A 21,722-nucleotide genomic window follows, 5' to 3' on the forward strand; every position below is an offset into this window, starting at 1 on the left:
CACCCACACCCACCCCCACCCCCACCCACTCTCTCTCTCTCTCTCTCCCTCCCTCCCTATCCCTCCCTCCCTCATAGAAAGCTTCTGTTTGTAACCAGACACCATAGTTAGATGGTAACCTCATATGCCTACAGTGTACTGTTCTCCAGTACAAAATCACTTCTGCTAATAAAGAGCCAGAAGACAAACTGCAATGACAGACTTGGCAGTGATGAGCTGTCATTCTCTGGATAAGGGCTCTGAGATCTGACTGATATGCCCATATATGGAGATCCCTGATGTCATCAGTATATGCCCATATATGGGCACGCCCCCTATTGTGCCCATATATGGAGCTGACTGAACAACACACTCCATATTTGGGCGTAGTTGTATTGGGAACTCCTTGGTTATGGCTGAGTCATGGTGACCTGAGCGTGATGTCAGAGGTCTGTCCGTGACATGAGCGTGATGTCAGAGGTCCGTCGCCCACCCGCCCGCCGGCTGGTCCGCTGGCTGGTCCGCTGGCTGGTCCTCCCTTAAGCCAATTTTAATATTGTTGCACTGCCACGCTGCTCGTCTAAAATAACTGATTTTCAATAGAAGGCAATATGAACTAACAATGCAAAGAACAACAGGCATGAATGCATTGAAGCCATTGTGCCATTGCAGTTTGTCCATGACTATCCTGAAATTGGCATTGTATGCCCATGGCAGCTTGGGAACAAAAACGAAATGAAATAGAAATAAAAGCCTCATCAGCATTGCTTATCGCACGTAACGTAAACAAGGCTGATGGAGTAGCCTTGACTCACAAAAGGTCACACACTCTATATCCAGGTCACTATAATCCACCATTGCTTTCAAGATGGAATACTTTACTGTTAAATTCAGCTTGTGTATTCTCGTCAATCACAAAATGTTACATAATCACAGTATGCATGGGGGGGAGAAACAGCAACAACCAAGTATTGTATCAGAAGTGTAGGTGAAAGACGGCCTCATAGCGGGTGGATATAGGAAGAGGAGGAAGGATGCTCAGGGAGAGGGACTGGAGGTTCAGCCTTACAATGCTGTTGTACTCTATGCCTGGCATGAACAGTTGGTCTCCTAAAACTGTGCCCTGCCCTGCAAAGGCCATCTTCTGAGTCCCATGCACCTGAAGGAAGAGAGAAGGGTCCAACGTTAGTTACAATATGCATATCAATGAATGATGAAGTACTACTTTAGAGTTAAACATTAACAGAGGCTTCTTGTCAGTTGTCTATTCTTGCTTCTTACCTGACCCCACTTTTGAGAGTGCACACAGAATGATGTCACCACATTCTCAGAGTTGTTTCCACCAATCACAAGCAGCCTGTCGGTGGCACCCAGGAAGTAGAGGGTGGGGAGGTCTGCTTCAGCTCTGGTCAGTGTGGGGAGCAGCTCAGACCATGAGTCTAGAGGAGAAAAACAGGGTAAGGGACTCCTATTTATGTAACATCCTGTGAAAAGGTGAGACAGCACGATCAAATGACCCGCTGAATAGGTTACATTTTCACGGACAGAAGCTGACATAGCTGATTAGATACCTTGTTATTATTTGCCTTGTCAGTAATAATCATGTAACTACAAAATGCACTCAGTAGAGTGGAGAACTTTCTTTTATACTCTTCTTTTACCTATATTTTAACTGCACAATGATGAGCATCCAATGTCATCCAATGTCATTTTGGCTATGTATGTACCTCATGGTAGTTTAGCACCACAAAGGCATTAAAAACAAAGCTGCAGACCTCTAAAAACAAACTGGTCAGGTTTCTACTTGGCCTATCACCCAGAACTCACCTAATCCCGGCTCATTATGCTAGGGTGGGATGGCTCAAGGGTAGAGGACAGAGTAAAGCAACTTGCAATGGGCCTGGTCTTCAAGATGCGCAAGAAAACAGGGATACCCATGTACCTGTCAGACTACTTCACTGGCGTAAAAGAAACACACAGGCACAACACCAGAGGGAGCTCCACTGATGTCACTCAACCCAGATTCGGCACAAACATGGGATCAAATTTGTTCTACCAAAATGTGGAATGCCCTACCAACAGACATCAAAAAGTGTGACTCCTTACCCTCCTTCAAAACCGCCATAAAAGAGCACCTGTCTGCAAATTGTAACTGGTCCTAGTAACATACAACACCAGAAATGATCATTCTTGCGGGACCGAATAATCCCAATTTGTTTTTGATCTACAGGCTCACAATGTGTCGTATCTTGTAGATCCTCTATTTTCAATGGCGACACTATCGAACGACAAAGTAGAAAATAGGCCTTAAGTGGTTTAAGGCCTTAATTGTACATTTTAATGCTGACGACAACATTTTTATCATTTTAATAATGACATGAGTCAAAGCAAATGAAGACAAAACTGACAAACAGCAACTCATGCAATTACAAAATAGATAGGCTCAGGCCACTGCGGGCTGGGGTCAATAATCTTTCACTGTTGGGATAGAGCTGCTGTTGTGCCTTACCTTGTGTGGTGTCATACTGCAGAACCAGTTTCTCCCCTGTCCGCTGGATGTTTCCCAGCACATAGAGGCAGTGCCCAAGGCTAGTGGCCAGTGGAACATCATGGGACAACGACATGGTGAACTGGAAGTTAGTGAGTGGTAGCGAGGAGACAAACCTATAAGGCAGAGTTCACAACGCACACTAATAAATGTACGTCGGGGACATCATCTTGAATGCCCATTTCTAATGCAAAAGAATGGAACAGATCTACTGGTACAGAACAAATCAACTGGCAGTGTTAAAATCAGAGAGGACACAAACCTCCACGTGTCCTCCCAGGGGTCGTAACATTCAACAGCGGTGTAGAGGGATGTGCCGGAGTCAGGAGTCACCAGGGAATCCAAGTACCAGCCTCCTATAGCATAGATACAGCCTCCACATGCCGCTGCACTGAAGTGTCTTCTGTGCTGTGGAGATAACAGAGGTTGTGACAAGTTTCATAACTGTATCATATATATTACCTGTCAATGCAAGAGAATTTAGAAAGACAGAATGATAACCAGCAGCTTTTTTTGTTGCACGATGCCAAAATACCAGATATCCATTTGAGAGGAGACTTAGCTCACCTTGATCAGAGGAGTTGTGGAGACCCAGGTATCAGTCATGGGGTTATACCTGAAGCAAGCCATCTTGAACTCCCAGCCTCTTTTCATGCGATGCCTGTAACCCCCCATGATGTACAGGTAGTTATACAGGACTACTGTGGTGAAACACCACTTGTCAGCCTTGAAAGGGAGCTGTTCAATGGAGCGCCAATACCCATCACCGTCTGACGCCTCAAGGATGAAGATGTGTCGCGCAGCTTCCGTTTCTGGGTCATTCCAAGTGGTCAAGTTCTCCTTCCTGAGACTGCAGAGACACCGATTTCCCCGTGTCCTCAGATGAATGACTTCCTCTCGCTCCTCCTCATTCAAACACCTGAGGAGACCATATTAACCAGTCGCAGAGCCTCATATAACCACAGCATGGTGCGAAGACCCAGTAACAAACCCAGCCCACAAAGACAATGAAAAGACTGCATGAAAAACTAAATTGCCTCAACATTGAATGATGTGGTGTAAATGGTAAATGGAACATGGCCATGTAATCAAAATACAAAATGAGGATAGCTATGCTGCATCAAACCAAAGCTATACCTGATGAGTTGGGGCAACTCTAGCAGGTTTCTGCTCAGATAGATGAATACGGTCATCTTCAGCTCATTACAGCATATCTCCTGAGCCAGAGACAGGTAGGACAAACAGTTATCAGGGCTGAGTTTTTCTGCCAAGGCTGATAGACACTTTGAGAGGAAGCCCTCAGCCAGGAGGTAACTGGCCACCTGCATAGTCAGAAAGAGAGCGGGAAATTTGGGTGGATTTGTGGATATGTTGACTGTGTCTGGCTTTGCAGAGAAATCGGTACAGTTCACTCAAAGATGTGACAATCTACCCACCTGGATGTGTTCTCCAAGCTCCTCTTGGGAAACCTGAAATTGACCACAGAACGAGAACTCTAAGAGATGATAGAAGACAGAGGAAGACACGTAGTCCAGGCTGATGAGGCTATCTGAGGTCTCTCTCATTCTGGACTGGGACAGGCCTCTGAAGTATTCGCTGCACTCCGAGAGCCTTCGGATATCCACCTTAGAAATGGAGTGTAGAACCATTATGAAGCAATGTTGATCTCATGATCTAATTCAACATATGCACACTGAATACAACACACTTACTTTAGTGCTGAAATGTTCTCATCTAACCGCCTGCAATCTTTCCCCGGGATGGATGCCATGCATAAGAAACCAAACAGCTACCACTCGACCAAAGGGGATTCACCCCTAGTCAATTGAGCAATATAGTATAAGCTAGGACATAAATGTAGTTGTCGGGCTTATGAGATAAGATATTGAATGTGATTTTGGATACCATATTATAAATTGGCACAAGTGTTGTCTTTTCCTGTTATTAAAGTCTGCATTGCTGTAAAGTGATGTAACTTTCTGAACTCACCTGACTGTTCTATAGCTGTTCGAATATTTACCAACTTAGATATTATATAGGCATTACTGATTATTTATCAAAAATAATATTTTGTGAAAGCACCAATAGTCATCCCCACAATATCGACATGGAGGTATTTAGGTAAAAAAAACATCATGATATTTGAACATTTTATTTTGTCCATATGAGCCAGCGAAACATGATCCGGATAAGCCCCCAATTTAATTATCTGGATTGGAACCCTGCACCAGGGTTCCACAGGGTTCTAACCTAGGAGGTCGCATTGGTGCCGTGACCTTTACCGGGTAGCCCTGCCTGAAACTCAGAAGTCGAATATTCCCACGGTCAGGAGGGGTTCCCCTTTGACTGAGCTGTAAAGTTTCTGGCTTCCGGGTTTCCTGGGTTTGAATTCAAGTAGTTACTTACATGAAATGCATGTGTGCAAGTTTGGACTGTGACCATGATTCCATGTCCGTCTCCATGGCCATAAGTGCGGAGGGCCTCGCTGGTTTCCCATTCCTCTGATTCAGTTTTGTGCGCTCCTTTACCTCTCACGCCTGGTGATGACATCCACCGATTGGCTGCTAGAAAAGCTCCACAAAGTCTCTTAAGAACATATTTCAACCATGAGTTGATCCACAATAACAGCATTATTAGATACTGTCTGAGCGGATCCATACCACTGAGCAGGAAATGTCACTAAATCGGCCTCATCTACATTCGCTTACATACTGAAATGCATTCAAGTGTAATGACAGCAATGGTTCAATGTACCCACATATTTGCCCAACAGCGTACAATGTGCAGTAATAAATCAAGTTTATATTCCCAATTATCAAAAACCTTTCAAGTCCTAAATTCAAGATTGCTTCCGTAGCATAGGTTCTACCGTTCTACGTATCTTAAAATAAAGTATCTACATAAAGTATGACCCCTTACAAGAATTCTGAACTACCCCAGGGATGGAAAATTGTATAACTGTACAGTCACTCCAGTACATCTGCTCGTCTTCCTCTTACTGTCTCATCCCTCTATCAAGTGCCATTGATATTGAAGTAAACAAGGGAATAAAACAGCTGTGCCTAGGTACCAATGGAAAATACCAAACATACAACATAAGAAGAACGTATACAACACCTCAATTAAAACCTTAAACTAAGTTTGAATTTAAGTTTAAGCATTTGAACCTAAACAACTAATTCAAGTTTGTTCGGATGTGAAGCCCCTCTGCTCTGAAGCCAACAGTGTTCATGTGGAACTGTGTGCAGCATGGTTCTTTGGGACAGGTCTATTCCTGGATCAGGGTGAAGGGGCAAAGAAACATGACACCGTCTACACTGCTGTAAGTCACGTCACGATGAGCTCAAGTTACTGTCCTCCTGACACATAAACGTGAAGCAGAAGAGCATTACATAACATGATTATGGTTAATCTGAATATCAACCACTTTCAATCTGATGTCCCTAATTTGGGCATGTCATAATAGGCAACACATTTAAGGTCCAAAAAGAAAAAGTTTAAACATAAACATAAGTTGGAAATCCTTAGAGTAATCTTTGGTTATAGGTACAAACCATGTATGTTTATTAAATTAAAGTACAGTTCTACAAAATGAAACGACAAAATAAAAAGTATGGTGAAAAGACAACAAAACAGAATGCAACAGCTGTAGTGTTAAATTGTTAAGAGCAAAGGGGGGTTAATGAGGCACTGTTCAGCATGTTTCTTAATATCGCGTCCGGGGTGATGAGTAAACTGATGCTAATACATTTGTATTACTGGGTCAGCGCATTCAATCTAACAAGAAAATATGAACTAGCTGCATTTCTTTTTCCATTTCAAATAATTGCTGCAGGACAACAATAAATCTTCTTTCTCCCTCGTTATCTTCTTTAGATCTGATCCTCCAGACATGCAGTCCATGTTGAGATTTATTTTCATCATGCTCTATACACACATGAACCAGCTGAACATTTCCGTGCTAACATGTTAATTTCTAATGCACACATAAACACAGTTCAAGTCCTTGGTCTAATTGGATGCTATTGCGGTTCTTGGTCTGAAATGAAAGAACTTACAGTAAAAGGACCACATGGGTATTCATGTTTACCCCATCGACAACAGGTTGTGTATAATTTACATAATGTCAGCATTTTTCAATGCATTCCAGAGTTTCTTTTAAATATTTGTATTAAAAGCTTCTAAACCTTAAATGCCAGCATGCAGTTATGATCATTTGAATTTTGTTTGTAAATCTACCCTTTCAACTGCATTAAAACGAAGCAAAAAAAGGAAATTTGAACCCCCCCCCCCCAAAAAAAAAAAACTAGAAAAAGTGCCCCTCGAAGCACAGGTCTCTGCCAGGTCAGGTAGGTTAGTGTGGGCCAGCAATTGATCGGATGGATCAGTCTTGATCACTTGACTAAAGACATAATATGTACCGATTTGCGTGATGTTTGGACAACATTTGTAGGAGTAATATAAAAAAACTTTGTGTGTGTTCCTTGGCCTCTAGGGAGGCCAAGGAACACATACAAAGTTTTACAAAGTTTTACAGATTGGTGCAGTTATAGGTAAAAACACAAATCGGCCTGTTATAGCGTCACCATGAGGCTGGTTTGAACATTTTCAATTGGCATTTCTTCCTCGGCCTAGTGGGAATGTGTGTGCAAAATTTCACGTAAATTGCATGCTGATGCTGTGTTCATGATTTGAGGAATTTTGTTCAAAACAGAGCACTCCTGCAATCTTAGCCAATCAGGATGGAATATGAAAAATCTGAAAGACTTGTTTCGTTTCATGACTAGAGATACTGCGTACCGATTTGCATGATATTTGGATTAAATCTGTAGGAGAACTGTCAAAAAAAGTGTTTTGCAAAAAGCGGCCTCCTGGTGGCGCTAAAACAGGCCAGGAGGTTCTGAATTGGCATCCAGGGAGTGCGTGTGAACAGTTACGCTGCGATCAAGCCAACAGTGCCGGAAATTAGCTGTTCACAGACGGAGGGGGCGAAAGACGGACACACACGGACGGACGGACGGACGGACGGACAGGGTGCGAAACATAGTCTCGGCAAAAAACTACAGCAATGTCAAATACAGTAATGTAAAGTATAATCAATGGGCTAAACATGCAACAACAACAATATTGTCTTCAAAATGCTCTCAACTCTCATTAAAGGCAGGGCAACAGATATTCAAATGTTATGAAAAAACAGTACTTATTATAATTTTGTATTTTTGTAAACAATAAATGTTTTATAAATGTTGTAAGAAAGGTGTTTGAACAGCTAATTCTGCCCCGCCCCCAACATGCAGCTGAGCATTTTTGTGATGTCAGGAGTGGAGGAAGTCCACCCGAACTCCCTATAAACAAATATAAGGATACTTATATCATCAATAAACATTCAATGTAACCTTTTACAGTAGAGAGGCTTCCAGGGCAATGCAAATGTATCTGGTTTTGAATGCTAGACATTTACAATGTTCATTCAGTACTGACAATACAGTGTACTGTACATCTAGGAGTTTCCTCTAACTGTGATATCATCGTTTCCTTCTACTACCTGTAGTTCACCTTTTCAAAACTTCTAATTTTAAGCCATTTCCATACAATTATATGAAAAGAATAAACTGATATTGTTGTTTAGATAGACTAGTTGGTGTTTAAATATCAGAGATTGTCCCTCATCTGTTGCCCTACCATTAAATGAGAGGGAAATTAAACACAGGATGAAACCAGTGGATTCAAATCCACTGAAATACATAATGGAAAAGTACAGTACGGTATGGTCTGTTAAGAAAACTCCTATCTAGCAGTGGTGAGTAGAGCCATTTACAGTTTTGATAATTACAGTGTGCAATAGATGTTTTCAACTTTTCAAGTTCAAAAACTAAATACAAGAAACACAGGGGTTCTTTGGACCCTCAAGAAAAAAATGCAACACAGAAAAGTGTTCAATAAAAATGGCTTGAAATAACACAAAAATAGTCCCCCCCAAGCCATTTGTAAACAATAGATAACATAAAATAGGCTGTGATTGTTCTCACTGCATTTCACTATTTGGGACGAAGTGCATTACATTGGACTAACAATACAGAGTTGTCCTTGTGCATGACATTCAGGAATAGATACTCCATCATTTCAACAGTCTGCCTTTCATTCACTATCAATTGTCAAGAGCAGGGTGCATTGTCTTGGATAATATTTCTACAAGCTTCACATTTAGTGGAAGAATTTTCACTTACAAAGTAAGAGCTTTTCTACGGGATGGTTCATATGGAAAGATGAAAAGAAAATGACAGTACATTCAGATGGATAAGAGGTGGAATTTAGCTAAAGAGCTTTTTTAGTCTGAAGTAGTCATCAAACCGGCGCTGGGCGTAGTCCTGAAACACAAGCACCACATTTTAGCTGACGAGAAAGCATAAAGATATGACCACAATTTGATATCTATAACTGTTATTGCTGCAACTATACAAGTAATTAGGGTTTGATTGATATATTTAAGACCAATAAATATAGCCAATATTTTGTGGCCATATTCAATATCTTGCATGTATTAATTCCTGTGCAAATAAAAACGATATATATTACATAACCAGAGCAATTAACCTTTTTTATATAAATCATTAAGTAAATAAAATGTGCAAAGAACCCTTCATTGATATTAAACAGAAAACAAGATCCAAGATCCAATTGTTGACAAGCTGTCAATAGACAGTCTTGTGGTGTGCATTTTAATGTGAACAGAGATGTATTTATAACTGTGCTAGTGTACTAACAAGAATATTTTTGAAACTCTGTTTTAAAAGCAAAATACCCATACACGTGTACATAGCCTGATGAAACTATGAGTACACAGTGACATCCTCATTGTTCATTTAACACAGAAAGTGTACAAATCAATATAACCAAATTAACCAGTGAAGCCCATGAATCCGACCGTGTTGCTCACCGAAAATAGCAGATCTACAACAACCTCACAACGGGTCACATAGTGGCACGTTGTGTGCTTGTAGATCTGTTGAGTGGTCGTATATCTGTTGTGTACTTGTAGATATGCTATTTTCACTTGTGAGCTGGTAGATCAACATTGTACATTGCTGTTAAATTAACCCATTTTGGGCGGGAACCCCTATTTGTAACTATACCTTTGTTGCTATGTATATATAGCAATATAGCTACATATAGCTATGTATATAGCAACATACATTTGTTGTAATTTTTGAATAAATACGTTTTTCAGAAAACTTAGGTCAGGATTTAGAAGGTATTTTTAGAATCGGCCTCAGGTCTAAATGGGTTAACACTGAGCATTTGACTGTGTAGTAAAAATAAGAAATATGCCCAGAACAGATCTCTGCCTCCCTAAGTCATATCTCTCATAGCTCTTCTAGACTAGCATGAAAGGTTTGTTTATTTGCACATAGTTCAATGTGATGTTGCTCCTGAAATAGGAAAATCAACAACACATTTTAGAAGGCTATTCATCTATTATGTAATGTCCATCGTCCAAATCCGCATCGTGATGCATTTTAAAATTTCCACGCCTCTAGTCTCAACAGTTGACATAGTTTTTTCATCAAGGAGATGTCACCTAAAGTGAACTAAAATGTTTCTGCTTACCATGTATCCAAACTCAATCTTCGATATTCTGGCCTGAATGATGGACCACAGGCCCCAGAGAAAGTGCGATGCTAATGCATACCTACAAATCACACAAAAGGAGAATCACATCATCTTTCTGCAGTCCATCCAAGACTACCCATCCCCTCCCCAAGAGCATCTTCCCATTATTTATCTATTTCCCATCTTAGCCAGTTCTTCCAAGACCCGAGCCCCAAATCTCTGGACTTTGACTGCTCATCACACACCCCAACTGTACACTTGAGGCTTTGCACACCACTTTATAGCCTCTGGATTTAAATGTATGACTTATTAACAATGATAATAATAATAATATTTGTATCTTTATTTATTGTGAGGACCTTTGACGAATTTGTCCAATGTTTGTCAGTATGTTCAATAAAAATAAGAGTGTTGTGATTATGATATGTCGGCGCACCACTGCAAGGCAATAGCATACTTGGTAAATTTGACCATTTCGATTCCAATTCCGACCAACTGTTGTTAGTTGTTACATTAATTCATTAGAAATGTTTGCAAGTTTGTTCTCTTATTCTGGATTATTGTGTGGATTTATCCTACTGTAGTTAACACAATGATCAGTAAAAAGATGGATGTTAACATTTACATCTCCTACCTGTTAGCTTCAATTAACATCTCCTCCTCGATGCGTGTCTGGTCCTCCTGTGTGGTATTACCAGGGAATCCTCCCTGATCAGCGAAATAACTACGAATGAAATGAAGCTGCAACACAGAGCAAAACAATCTTCAGGAAAAGAAAATGCACTGCATGAAGTAAAATAATGACTTTATTGTTGAGTTATTTTTTAAATGTATTTATTGTTGCATTTTGTATTGCAGTCTAATTTGGCAACTTTATGTGCAACCACTGGAATTAATTGAAATTGTTCCGATTAATATTTTATGTGAAAAGACATCGTAAGAGTCAACATTGGCTTTCTCTCAATGCCAGTGTGGACATGGAGGACAGTCCTTCAATCTCACTAATATAAACATCTCATCTCACGTCACAGAACAATGCCAACAACACCAAATAGATGTACAACCATACTATTCTAACATCTCCTGAATATTTTGCTGAGCATTGACTTTCCTGTATGCACCAAATGAAACTGCCTTCAGTTGACATTTTTAGCCACTAGATGGCATAGTGTGGACAGAAAAACACTCCTACACTTCACACCTAAAATTGGTAAGAAACCAAGCTGTCTAATACAGACACTTTCTGTACCGTGGAGTTATATATATATATATATATATATATATATATATATATATATATATATATATATATATATATATATATATATATATATATATATATATATATATATATATATATATATATATATATATATATATATATATATATATATATATATATATATATATATATATATATATATATATATATATATATATATATATATATATATATATATATATATACACACACACACAATTTAACAACATAAAGAAAAGAGAAGAATGGAATGATTGAATCCTAACACTGCATTTCCACGAAAGCCTGATTTATGCTTCAACAATAATAAAAAAACACTGTTGCTGACACTTTTTTCAGCTGGAATTACATCATTTCTGTTGACCAAACCATGTATTAGCATGAATACAGAAGGATTGTGCTGTCTGTTTTGAGTGGGAGGGGTTAAGACCGACCTGCTGGTCTCTGGTTGGATAATTCTCTTGTGTGGCCTTGTAGAAAGGCCACTGGTTGTATGTGTAGTCATACATCCACTCACAGAAGTGGTTCCCAAAGTCAAAGCCCCTGCAGGAAAGAACACCGCAGTCGTCACAATACGTAGTGGCACCAGAACAAAACAGTAGAAAACACTGTTTTGATAGTGGAATCTTATAGCTTTTAGAGACAGACAGTATATAGGAGGCCGTTCATAACATGTATTTCTTGACAAAGTGGAGGCATTATATTTGATTAGATTTTAAACATGCAACCAAACCTGGATCCCCACTCAAAATTATACGTAGTAGACCATTGGTTCTCAAAGTGGGGTCCGGGGACCCCCAGGGGTCCTTTAGGGGGTTCCAGGGGGTCCCCAGCTAAATGTGTTAATATAGCATCACTATAAGTTTAACCTTTTATACTTTGGCTATTCAAAAATAGCAGATATACAAGCTAATAGCGCGGCACCGAGTGCCGCGCTATTAGCTTGTAGATCTGCTATTTTTGAGAAATTGTGAAAATTTGTGCAAACCTGTGAATACATATGTTTTTACATGAACATTTGTAAGTCAAATCTTTGTTTCTGGGGGTCCCTGGAACTAAATATTTGAGAAGGGGGTCCGCGGCCAAATACATATGATTTTGGGGGTCCTTGACCTCAAAAAGTTTGAGAACCACTGTAGTAGACCACACTTCACCTGTAGTTGTAACTGCTGTACTCAAAGTCTATGAGCATGAGTCTCTCTGTTGAGGCTGGATCCTGGTCTTCCAGAAGCAGGATATTGCCTGTGGAAGCAGGTGAAAACACGTTTATTACACCAGCAGCCTGTTGCATCAGCTGTCTCTTAAGTTAGGGAGCCTAAATCCACAATAAATTATAGGTTGAAAGTAGTTTGATACTAAAGCTGTGTCTTTCTTTGGTTGCACCACAGATATGCAAGATCTTAGTTACACTGGTACAAAGTCCACATTAACCAAACAATAAGTATTGTTGCAGAAAATGAGGGTTTCACTTTCTGCCAAATAGTTAAAAGCTGTGTTTATTTGTAAGTTGTCAAATGTCATGAACATAAAGTTAACAGTCGGGCTGATCAATCTAGGACAAGGTCGTTGCCTACCGTAGTTCCTGCAAATAATTGATTTAATATTTTGTCAACAATCAAATGATAGCGCTATTCAGGTCAGGGTTACATCTATGGTGAGTACCCTTCATCATCATTGTAATTTACCACTCTTAGAGAATAAAATACGGGTTGTGTTGGCAATCGTTGTTTATTGTTTCTCTTTTATGTAACATTATTTTGTAAGTTACAATATGTCACGGATAATCACAAAGGGAGTCTTGTGGTAGGCAACTGTCTCTGCCAGCATGTTAGTAATCCTCAGAATTTCTACTCATGGTAAATGAAAGCATGAGTATAAATCTATGTCATCATACATTTCTAAGGGGCGTAATCTATTGTTGCTGACGCAACAAGTCGGTATAACTTTCTGATCCTCATCCTCCAAATGACGCACTATGACATTCCTTATTTTATGGAGGACATTACCCCTACTACGGACTAGGTGTAAATTTAAGTTGTTACTTATGCCTATGTTGCAAATTTATTCCAGATGGTGCAACCCTTAAACCATTAGTAGCGCGTCGATTCCGTCCTAAATCAGAAATTACCATCAAACTAAGTTACATTTGAACTTGTACACAGCTGGTGCAACCTAGTGCTGGTCCTTTAGAACTTTTTATGAGTAATAAATAATAATAACAAAACAAACTTTACATAAATTATATTAATAGCAAGGCATTTCTTTTTTTGACATTATGAGACATCAAAATATGACAGTCACTTTGTACAGTCTTAAAGTGTTGACATGTTGCATCATGTGCTTGAGCAGAGCAGTCCTCATGAAATAGCCTGGACCAAAGCAAGTCAAAGGTGAATGGGTGATTGATTGTTTCCTGCTTTGCCCTTGCCTGAATATGCTCTGCACATGTACAGGAAACTCAGTCAGTTCTAAGAAATGTGTCAGTGACGCCAAGAGGGCGGATCAACCAGCCCAAATTAGCAGCGTGAGGATGAGCACAACGCCTGATAGGACGAGAGAGACTCTTACCTTCCTGAACATCATTGTGACAAAATACCACTGGGGATGGGGTTGCTGCCAGCAACTCGCTGAGCAAACAGCAGAGTGGGGGTTGTAGGTTGGAGGGGGGGTTAAAAAGGGGGATAAGAGAGCATATAGTGAGTGACAGTGAAACTCAACATTATTGTATTTTCAGAGGACAGGTGTTTTGGAGTACTGTACCTATTATTCAGTATGAAAAAAAGTTAATAACAAAGTGTACTGTAACTACTACACTCATACCGAGTCAAGAGTTGCCCACAGGGGAATTGCCGGTTTGAGCACCCTATCCAGTCTAACAAGGGACATGATGCTTGTTTGCCAGTTAGAAATGTCTGTCAGTGGGATATTGCTGACAAACCCACACCAGGAAATGCCACAACCACAGTGACAGTTGATGGGAGGTTTTGCCAGCGTCAGCTGAGTGTGCCCGTTTACTCCATTCAAATTAGAGGCAAATTACTTACTTGTATGGCAGCTACAGTGTTATCAGCAGATAAGTGAGATGAGCTAAGTGAGATTCTTTGTGAAACAGCTGTCAGGTCCAGCACTGTTCGTTAAAAATAGGAAAACCACAATGCAAACTCTATAATTAAAAGGTAGGGTAAGTGATATTCTTTGGTTAAAACAAGACGTTTTTTGTTAAAAGGTTAAAGCACTATATTCTGAGTAATCATTGCTATAGGGTATTTGTTCAGTAACAGGAGTCTCCCTGTTTTTAATAAACAGAAAATACATTTTCAGGTGGGTGACCAATCTTCAGCCAATCAGGAGAAAGTACACATGTATCAGCTTCTTCTTCTTTTTTTAAAGTGGTGCAGTTCCAATTTTGTCTACTCATTTCTTTGTGTCACCACTTCCAAATTCACTTGCTAATCCTGTGTCCTGTGTGAGTTCTCTCTCTTGATTGGATACAATTGTTATTCCGACCTAAAAAAGCATTTTCTGTTTAATCATAAGCTTGAGGGACGTGGAGACACCTGTTCCTGAACAAACACTGATACCAATGCGTACTATCAGAATATAGAGCAATTTAACACTTATTTTGACAAAAAATATCACTTACCCTACCTTTAACAATCAAACAAAAATAAGTCTACATGTCCTTCTACAGGTGTGATAGCATTTGGCCACAATAATGTTGGTAGATGGGTGAATTCCTGACTGGGGCGGATAAATTACTTCACACTGACTACTGAAGCCTGATGTGTAATTCGTCGTACAAAGGTGTTGCACGTCGAAAATAGCCGATCTACAAGCACAAGCATAAGTTGCCCTGCTGGCAAGCAGAGAACTTATTGCGTTTTTAGATCTATATCTGTGCCAGTGATAGACACAGATACTATCAGCTCAGATTACCAGTATGTCAAATGGCTATACTGTGTGTATGTGATAAGCAACAAATATATGTGGAGTGGCTGTTACAACATATATGTTACATCATACTCTGGGGCACACACATCATATGTGTATTCCCCTAAATGAGACATATTGTAAAGATAAGGGTTTTATGAAGAGATTATCAACCACAATCATGGACTGTCCCTCTGTTAGCTGGCAAGGTCAGAGTGTTGTTATTATTACATAAACATTCAGGGCTGATGTCATGGAAGAATTTAGGTGAAGGGTTATGCTCTAAAATTTCACAATAATATTGTTTACAGTATTATTATTTTTCACAGTAATATTGTTTACATCATATTAATATTTTGTCCAGATACTGTAACTTAACCACTAAAGTATATGACATTAATATATTATAAAAGTAAAAGTAAAGTAAAAGGCATTGTATTCTCATCAAATAACTGAACATTTTATTACTGATTTGTTTTTTGACGTTATATCTCAACCTTATTTTCACAGTTTATGACTCTGTTATTCTTTGTACATCTTTATTCATTTAATTGACACTAATTATTACGTCACATTCATAATTAGAAAGATGAACCAAAATAGCATATCCTTGCATTTTCTATTATACTATATTTCCACATTTTTGTCCGAGCCTTTCCCAAGGTCCTGTCCTTAGTATGACAGGTGCTTGCGTTGCTAACCCCTAGGGCTGTCACTCACGATCATGTTTAGTTGATGATTAATTGTCATACAAATAATTGTGATTAACGATTTCTTTTGTGTGTTTTTCACTGAATAACACTGTCTGGAACATATAAATCTAAATTACATTTCTGTTTGAAAAATAAACAAAGATTGCACAGGGCAGATATGACAAATAATATTCTATGGCCAAAATAGGCCTTACACTTAATAATTGTATATTGAAAGTAAAAACATAATAAAATAGTGGAAATAGTCGTTCTACAAGCTCAAAACACATTGCATCATGATGTGTTGTGAGCTTGTAGATGTGCCATTTCCACTATTTTGCTAAATAATGATTATGTAATGACGTTTATGTAATAATTGTGACAGGCTTGCTAACCCCCCCACTCACCGGAGTCTTTCCAGCTCTGCAGGCAGGTCAAACTTCAGCAGCTTATTGTACTTCTTCACATGTGCTTCTCGCACAAACTTCAGCTTCATCACTTGGTCCATGTATCTGAATGAAAGCAGTGGATGAGCTTGGTCTACAAGCTCACGGTGCTATTTTTGTCATTTCCACCTATTATGACATGCCAATAATAGGCACGACAGGTTGAAAGTGATTAAAACTGTTAATATTGAACCAATGAAAAGTAGTTAATATTGAACCAATGAAAAGTATTAACAAGAGCTTTTGACCTCTTTTTTCTATGTTCTGAAAGGTTATGGTTTTGGACATACTAGGTTTCCACCGGACAGTGACGATATAGTGTGTCTGCAGAATGCTAACAATATACATGCGGAGGAAGTGTGTGCATGAGAAAGGTTTTGTGTCCTCACGTATTAATGGTCCTAAACAGCCACTTGGGCTCTTTATTGAAGGGCATCACCATTGTATGGAAGCGTGCCATCTTGTTGGCGATCTCAGTTGAGATGGAGGGGTCTGAGAGTTGCTCTGTGCGCATACGGTTATTCTGGGGGAAGAGGTTTCAGAGATATTGAACTCAAAAAGTCCCAAAACTTTCACAAATGCAGCCCTACACAGTCAATAACTTTAGCGGCCTGCAGCCCCTAAATCTTTGCAACTATGATAATGCTATACAAGTTACTTCAAACTATGGTTGAGAACTTACTTAAGTATGGTACTTGTTTTCATGGAATCACTTGATTCAACAGAGAATGTTTTAATTGCATCCTACATTTCCATCGTATACTCAACAGATTCTACAGTATAATCTCTAAAAGCTAAATGCTATTGAGGCATACAGTATGAGTTGTCTTTGCATTACACATATAAATTCAGGTTTCTACATTTGGATTTGGTTACAACAGTACTGAGAAATGTCCACTGGAAGCTTGTTAGCATTTTGGAGCAATTTAGCATTGCTCCAAAACAAATGGGGTCAAATAGCTGGTACTTAGCTAGTAGATATTTGAAGAACCATGGGATGAGCGATAAACACAAATGTGAAAACATTAAGTGAGGGTCAAGTACAATACAGAATGCACTAACTGTACAGCACGTTTCACACTTCCACAGTTGTGCGATTATGTACTTTACTTGAAAAAAGAAAGAAAACAACAACAACAAAATAAATGCTGTGTGTGCGTGTGTGTGTGTAATACCGGTATGTACTGTTCAAGGCGTCCCTGGGGGAAAATACCGTAGAGCTTAGGCCCTAGAGTACGCTCTGCCAGGATGGCAAACATCACACTCTCCAGCACCAAGGCGTCCTCTCCCTACCACACATCATGCACAGACAGACAGACAGACAGACACACACACACACACACACTGTTAGGATGGCAAACATCACACTCTCCAGCACCAAGGCGTCCTCTCCCTGCCACACATCAAGCACATACACTGTTAGGATACCAGACTATATAGGATATAGCGGTCGGAGTTTGTAGAGGGGAGGCACAGGCAATATTAATATTACCTTGCCAATACTGACAGCTGCCCGGAAATTGATTTTTTATTCTATGCTACGCCATTTATGCCAGCGTAGTCTTCTAAGGCAGTTAAGTGACAATGTAAGGACGTTTAAGGACAAACAATACTATAAAAACTGGTGAAACATTGGCCAAATTGTCAAATAATATAAGAAAGATGCTACAATTGTGAATATAGCCAATCTTGTAGATCTGCTATTTTCACAAATGTATCTGTGGAACCGAGTCAAAGTAATGACTCAACTCCTACAATTCCAAGAAGTGCCTGTCAGGGTGGGGGGTCCCTAGATCAATTATGATTATTTTGGGGGGTCACAGCCTGAAAAGGTTTATAACCACTGTCCTAGGGATGTCTTCAGACATTGGTGGAGTAGTGATTCTGCTAATGTGCCATTTATGTTCAAAGATGGATTAATAACTTTAACCCCGGCATCAATATTTTAGGTAGATTTTCAAAACTTTGTCAAAGGATTTGTGAAAATAGATCTACGAGGTCACAACACATTGTGGTTGTGAGCCATTTCCCTCTACTACACCAGATGTCTTTGCCGAAAATACCCGATCTAGAAGCTCAAAATGCGTCGTAAGACGCTGTGTTGTGAGCTTATAGAGTCAGCTATTTTCGCCAAATCTTTGCCCCTGAACAGGAACACTAGGGTTCAAATGTTTATGTGAAGATAATGATGCCTCCATACTGCCCACACGCATTTCAACAAAGACATGTAGATATTAACGTTGCGACAAACACTACAGATATGTAGAAGGACAAACCTGTAGAATGGCTCCATATAGTCGGAGTAGGACCCTGCGAGGCTCCTCCCCCACAGCCTGAACGTGGTCGGGCAAACTGCACATGTATAGCAGATTACTCAGTCCACCACTGCAAAACAAAGTAAAATAAATAGAATGTCAAGTTTTATTGTCTTTAAGGTAGATGGCAGAAAGAGGCCATCTGCATAGAAAAGGGACGTTATCTGTCTAGGAGAAGAAAGCTGCACACTGTTCCAACTGTAGTGGTCCACTACACTAGTTCATTTATAAATGGACTGTATATATAATAAAACGTGTCAGACTCAAAGTGCAATATTTTTATACAGCAACAAGTCTCCCTTGTCACCACATTGCATAAGTGTCATAGCCAAGTCAGTCATGTCCAATTCAAGTTTAGTTTTTTCTCTACTAAGTTGGTGACTTGGGTTTGTTTGATTTGGTGAGATGTCTTTATTATATAGGTTTGTGATTTCCACATGTTGTGTGTTTTGTTGTGCTCAAGTTTGGTCTATCAGAGCATTCATTTTCTTTAGTAAATCAGGAATGTTTGGTTAGCAATGTTTCAGATTTGATATTTTTCTTAGTTTTTTCCTTTGGTATTCATTCTCAAACCATTTTTTATTGCTATTTATTGTTCTTATGTTTTCGTTTGACTTTGGCAATGATTGTCTTAATGCCGTATTGAATTGTAATATTTTAACTATTATACATTGATAAGACTGCTTTTGTTGATAAACATGCATATACATGAACATACATATCTGTCAAAAGTATAAAACAAAGTACAGCTCGAAACCTTACATCTGTTCCCCCCAGGGGTCATCGCCATGCTGGCTTGTGGTGGATTTTTTTTTTTTTTTTTGCGATGTAATGGACTTACAAAATGAGTAGACAAACACATAAAGAGCTAACCTTAAATGACCATTACTGGTCTGTAACTCTGAGAGTGTACAAATGTAACCAAAAGGACCCGCATTTGTACTCTCAGAGTTATGGGGGTCCTTGAAAATAAAAAGTTGGACTCACTCGATCCTAATTTGCCATAGTATCATAGTAAATCAGTGTGTCATCATACATATTCTGAAGAAAACCTGGAGAATAACACTCAGTAATTGGGTCTTATGGTCAAAATAGGAACATTATAATGTTAGGTAAAAAAAATGGGGGGAAAATGACAAAGTCTTGACTCTTGCGGCTTGCCATGGACACATTTGTCTGTGTACGGACATATTGATGACCCCTGGTCACCCACCCGCCCCCTCCCCCTCCCCCCGTCCATCTCTCCGTTACTCGTTCCTTACCTCGCCATGACGAGCACACGACGGACCGTCATGGATGAACTTCAACCTGGTGTTTGCATTGTCTCCCTTTTTGGCCCGTACATCTACATAAACGTTCAGATCAGAAATATAAAGTACTTACCCCATGGCCACGGATGTTACAATTATGTTCGGGCCCTCAGAAGTACCCGTATCCTCCGTATTGTTCAATAAAAAGCATTTTTAATCCGATCGGTGGACATTTTCTCATAAAGTTATACTGTATCAGAGTGCAATAAACCTCCCAACCGATAGGGTCGCGTAGTTGAAAACAAATGGAGAAAAAACTGAGAAAATGGCCACCGATCGGATTAAAATGCTTTTTATTTAACAATACGGAACACACGGGTACTTCTGAGGGTCCGTACATTATCGTAACATCCGTGGCCATGGGGTAAGCACTTTATATTTGAAAGCTGAACGTTTATGTAGATGTACGTGCCGTAAATGAAGAAAGTGCAAATACCAGGTTAACGTTCATCCACGACTGTCATGTTTCAGGGCTAGTCCCTTACCCTGAATAATGTACTTCGCCTTGACCGTCTCAAGATGAATAACGTGTTTATTGTTACTCAACGACGTGTGCTTTGCTTATCAAACTCAACCCATATAACACATAATGCTATTCCTCTAATTGCCCACTAATTACCTAACAATGTCGATCTGGAAGTCTGCTTCGGGGAGGCTCTTCCAGGAGCCAGACAGAAAGTCTCGGCACCACACGAACGCCTTGGCCTTCGTCTCCCTGTCGACCTCCTCACTGCGCCCACCCTGGTAGGACTCTGCCTCGGAGTCATCACTGCCATGGTCCACCCGGGGACTCGGAGCCCTCAGACTGTCTGAAAAAATGGTGTCAGCGATCTTCTTCTTCTGCACCACTCCAGTGTGTTCTGTTTTAAGAGTAGGGCTGTTTTTTAATAAAGCCCCCCCTGTCTCGGCACCCGAAGTGGTGGTGGTGGTCTGCATTGTGAGCTTTCCGCCGCCAGGAAAGGACTGATGGTTGCTGTGGAATCGTGTGTGTATAATATGACGGGGACTTGCTGACAGGTGATGCTGTGGGTTGGTGCGTCCAGCTAACCGTAATAGCTTGGCACAACTGAATAGCCTGAGTCGCATGGAAGTAATGTCTATCGACCGAGATAAGGGTTAATAGGATTCGATGCTGATCGCGCTTCCGCGTTTCTCCGATGACCCGTGGTGTTCAGTCAATGCATTCGGGGTTTAACGAGATTGGCATGGTTAGTGTCCAATCACCATGCGCTTCTACGCTCGAGGGAAACAGCCATTGGTCTTCACTAGGACCCGCCTTCTGATTTAGAACCGCCTATACAATGAAGGATTGTGGGCAATTGAGTGTTTAACCGAACGACATCAGAAACGGGTGGCGCATCTTGCTTTATTGATCCCAAGGGAAATTCAATTGATAATATAACTATAACATAAAATACATTATGACCTGTCTCTCTGGCCTGGGTCATAGCTCAAAGTCACTGGACGCAAAACCTCATTGGTGAACCAATTATGTTTTCCCCCCTTTCTTTCTTTTGCCTTTTATCTTAATAGAATACACTTTGTGTCTGCTACCCAACATGCTCTAAAAACGAACAAAAAAACATAGTACTACTCATGATTTTTTTGTATTCCTCATAGTTATACAATT

General features: G+C 39.9%; 2 protein-coding genes across 2 annotated transcripts; both read right to left on the reverse strand.

Annotated features, from left to right (window-relative positions):
* Positions 1-955: 955 nt before the first annotated feature.
* Positions 956-5,077, reverse strand: LOC311046979 (kelch repeat and BTB domain-containing protein 11; the record flags this gene model as incomplete). The annotated part of the gene is made up of 8 exons (XM_084059558.1): positions 956-1,138; positions 1,261-1,418; positions 2,489-2,643; positions 2,784-2,935; positions 3,095-3,446; positions 3,665-3,849; positions 3,964-4,152; positions 4,934-5,077. 8 exons carry the CDS (start codon positions 5,075-5,077, stop codon positions 956-958), a joined length of 1,518 nt encoding a protein of 505 aa, XP_083915684.1.
* A 2,526-nt stretch (positions 5,078-7,603) lies between these two features.
* Positions 7,604-21,239, reverse strand: chkb (choline kinase beta). Its single transcript, XM_084059334.1, has 11 exons — positions 20,712-21,239; positions 18,744-18,852; positions 17,643-17,756; positions 16,857-16,990; positions 16,429-16,533; positions 13,968-14,026; positions 12,554-12,641; positions 11,834-11,942; positions 10,773-10,879; positions 10,136-10,217; positions 7,604-8,895 (listed from the first exon to the last, which is right to left on the reverse strand). Exons 1-11 carry the CDS (start codon positions 21,176-21,178, stop codon positions 8,839-8,841), a joined length of 1,431 nt encoding a protein of 476 aa, XP_083915460.1. The 5' UTR covers positions 21,179-21,239; the 3' UTR covers positions 7,604-8,838.
* Between the last annotated feature and the right edge of the window lie 483 nt (positions 21,240-21,722).

The sequence above is a fragment of the Gymnoscopelus microlampas genome (genome assembly GCF_963454915.1).
Source record: "Gymnoscopelus microlampas genome assembly, chromosome: 6".
NCBI lineage: Eukaryota > Metazoa > Chordata > Actinopteri > Myctophiformes > Myctophidae > Gymnoscopelus > Gymnoscopelus microlampas.

Bases quoted from the DNA above. Each gene is read 5' to 3' on its own strand.
- chkb (XM_084059334.1), bottom strand. From the start codon at position 21,178: ATGCGACTCAGGCTATTCAGTTGTGCCAAGCTATTACGGTTAGCTGGA. The intron at 12,642-13,967 runs GTAAGAGTCTCT...CTGCTTCCACAG, and splicing joins TCACAATGATGTTCAGGAAG to GCAATATCCTGCTTCTGGAA. The intron at 11,943-12,553 runs GTGAAGTGTGGT...TCTTTCCTGCAG, and splicing joins TACAGCAGTTACAACTACAG to GGGCTTTGACTTTGGGAACC.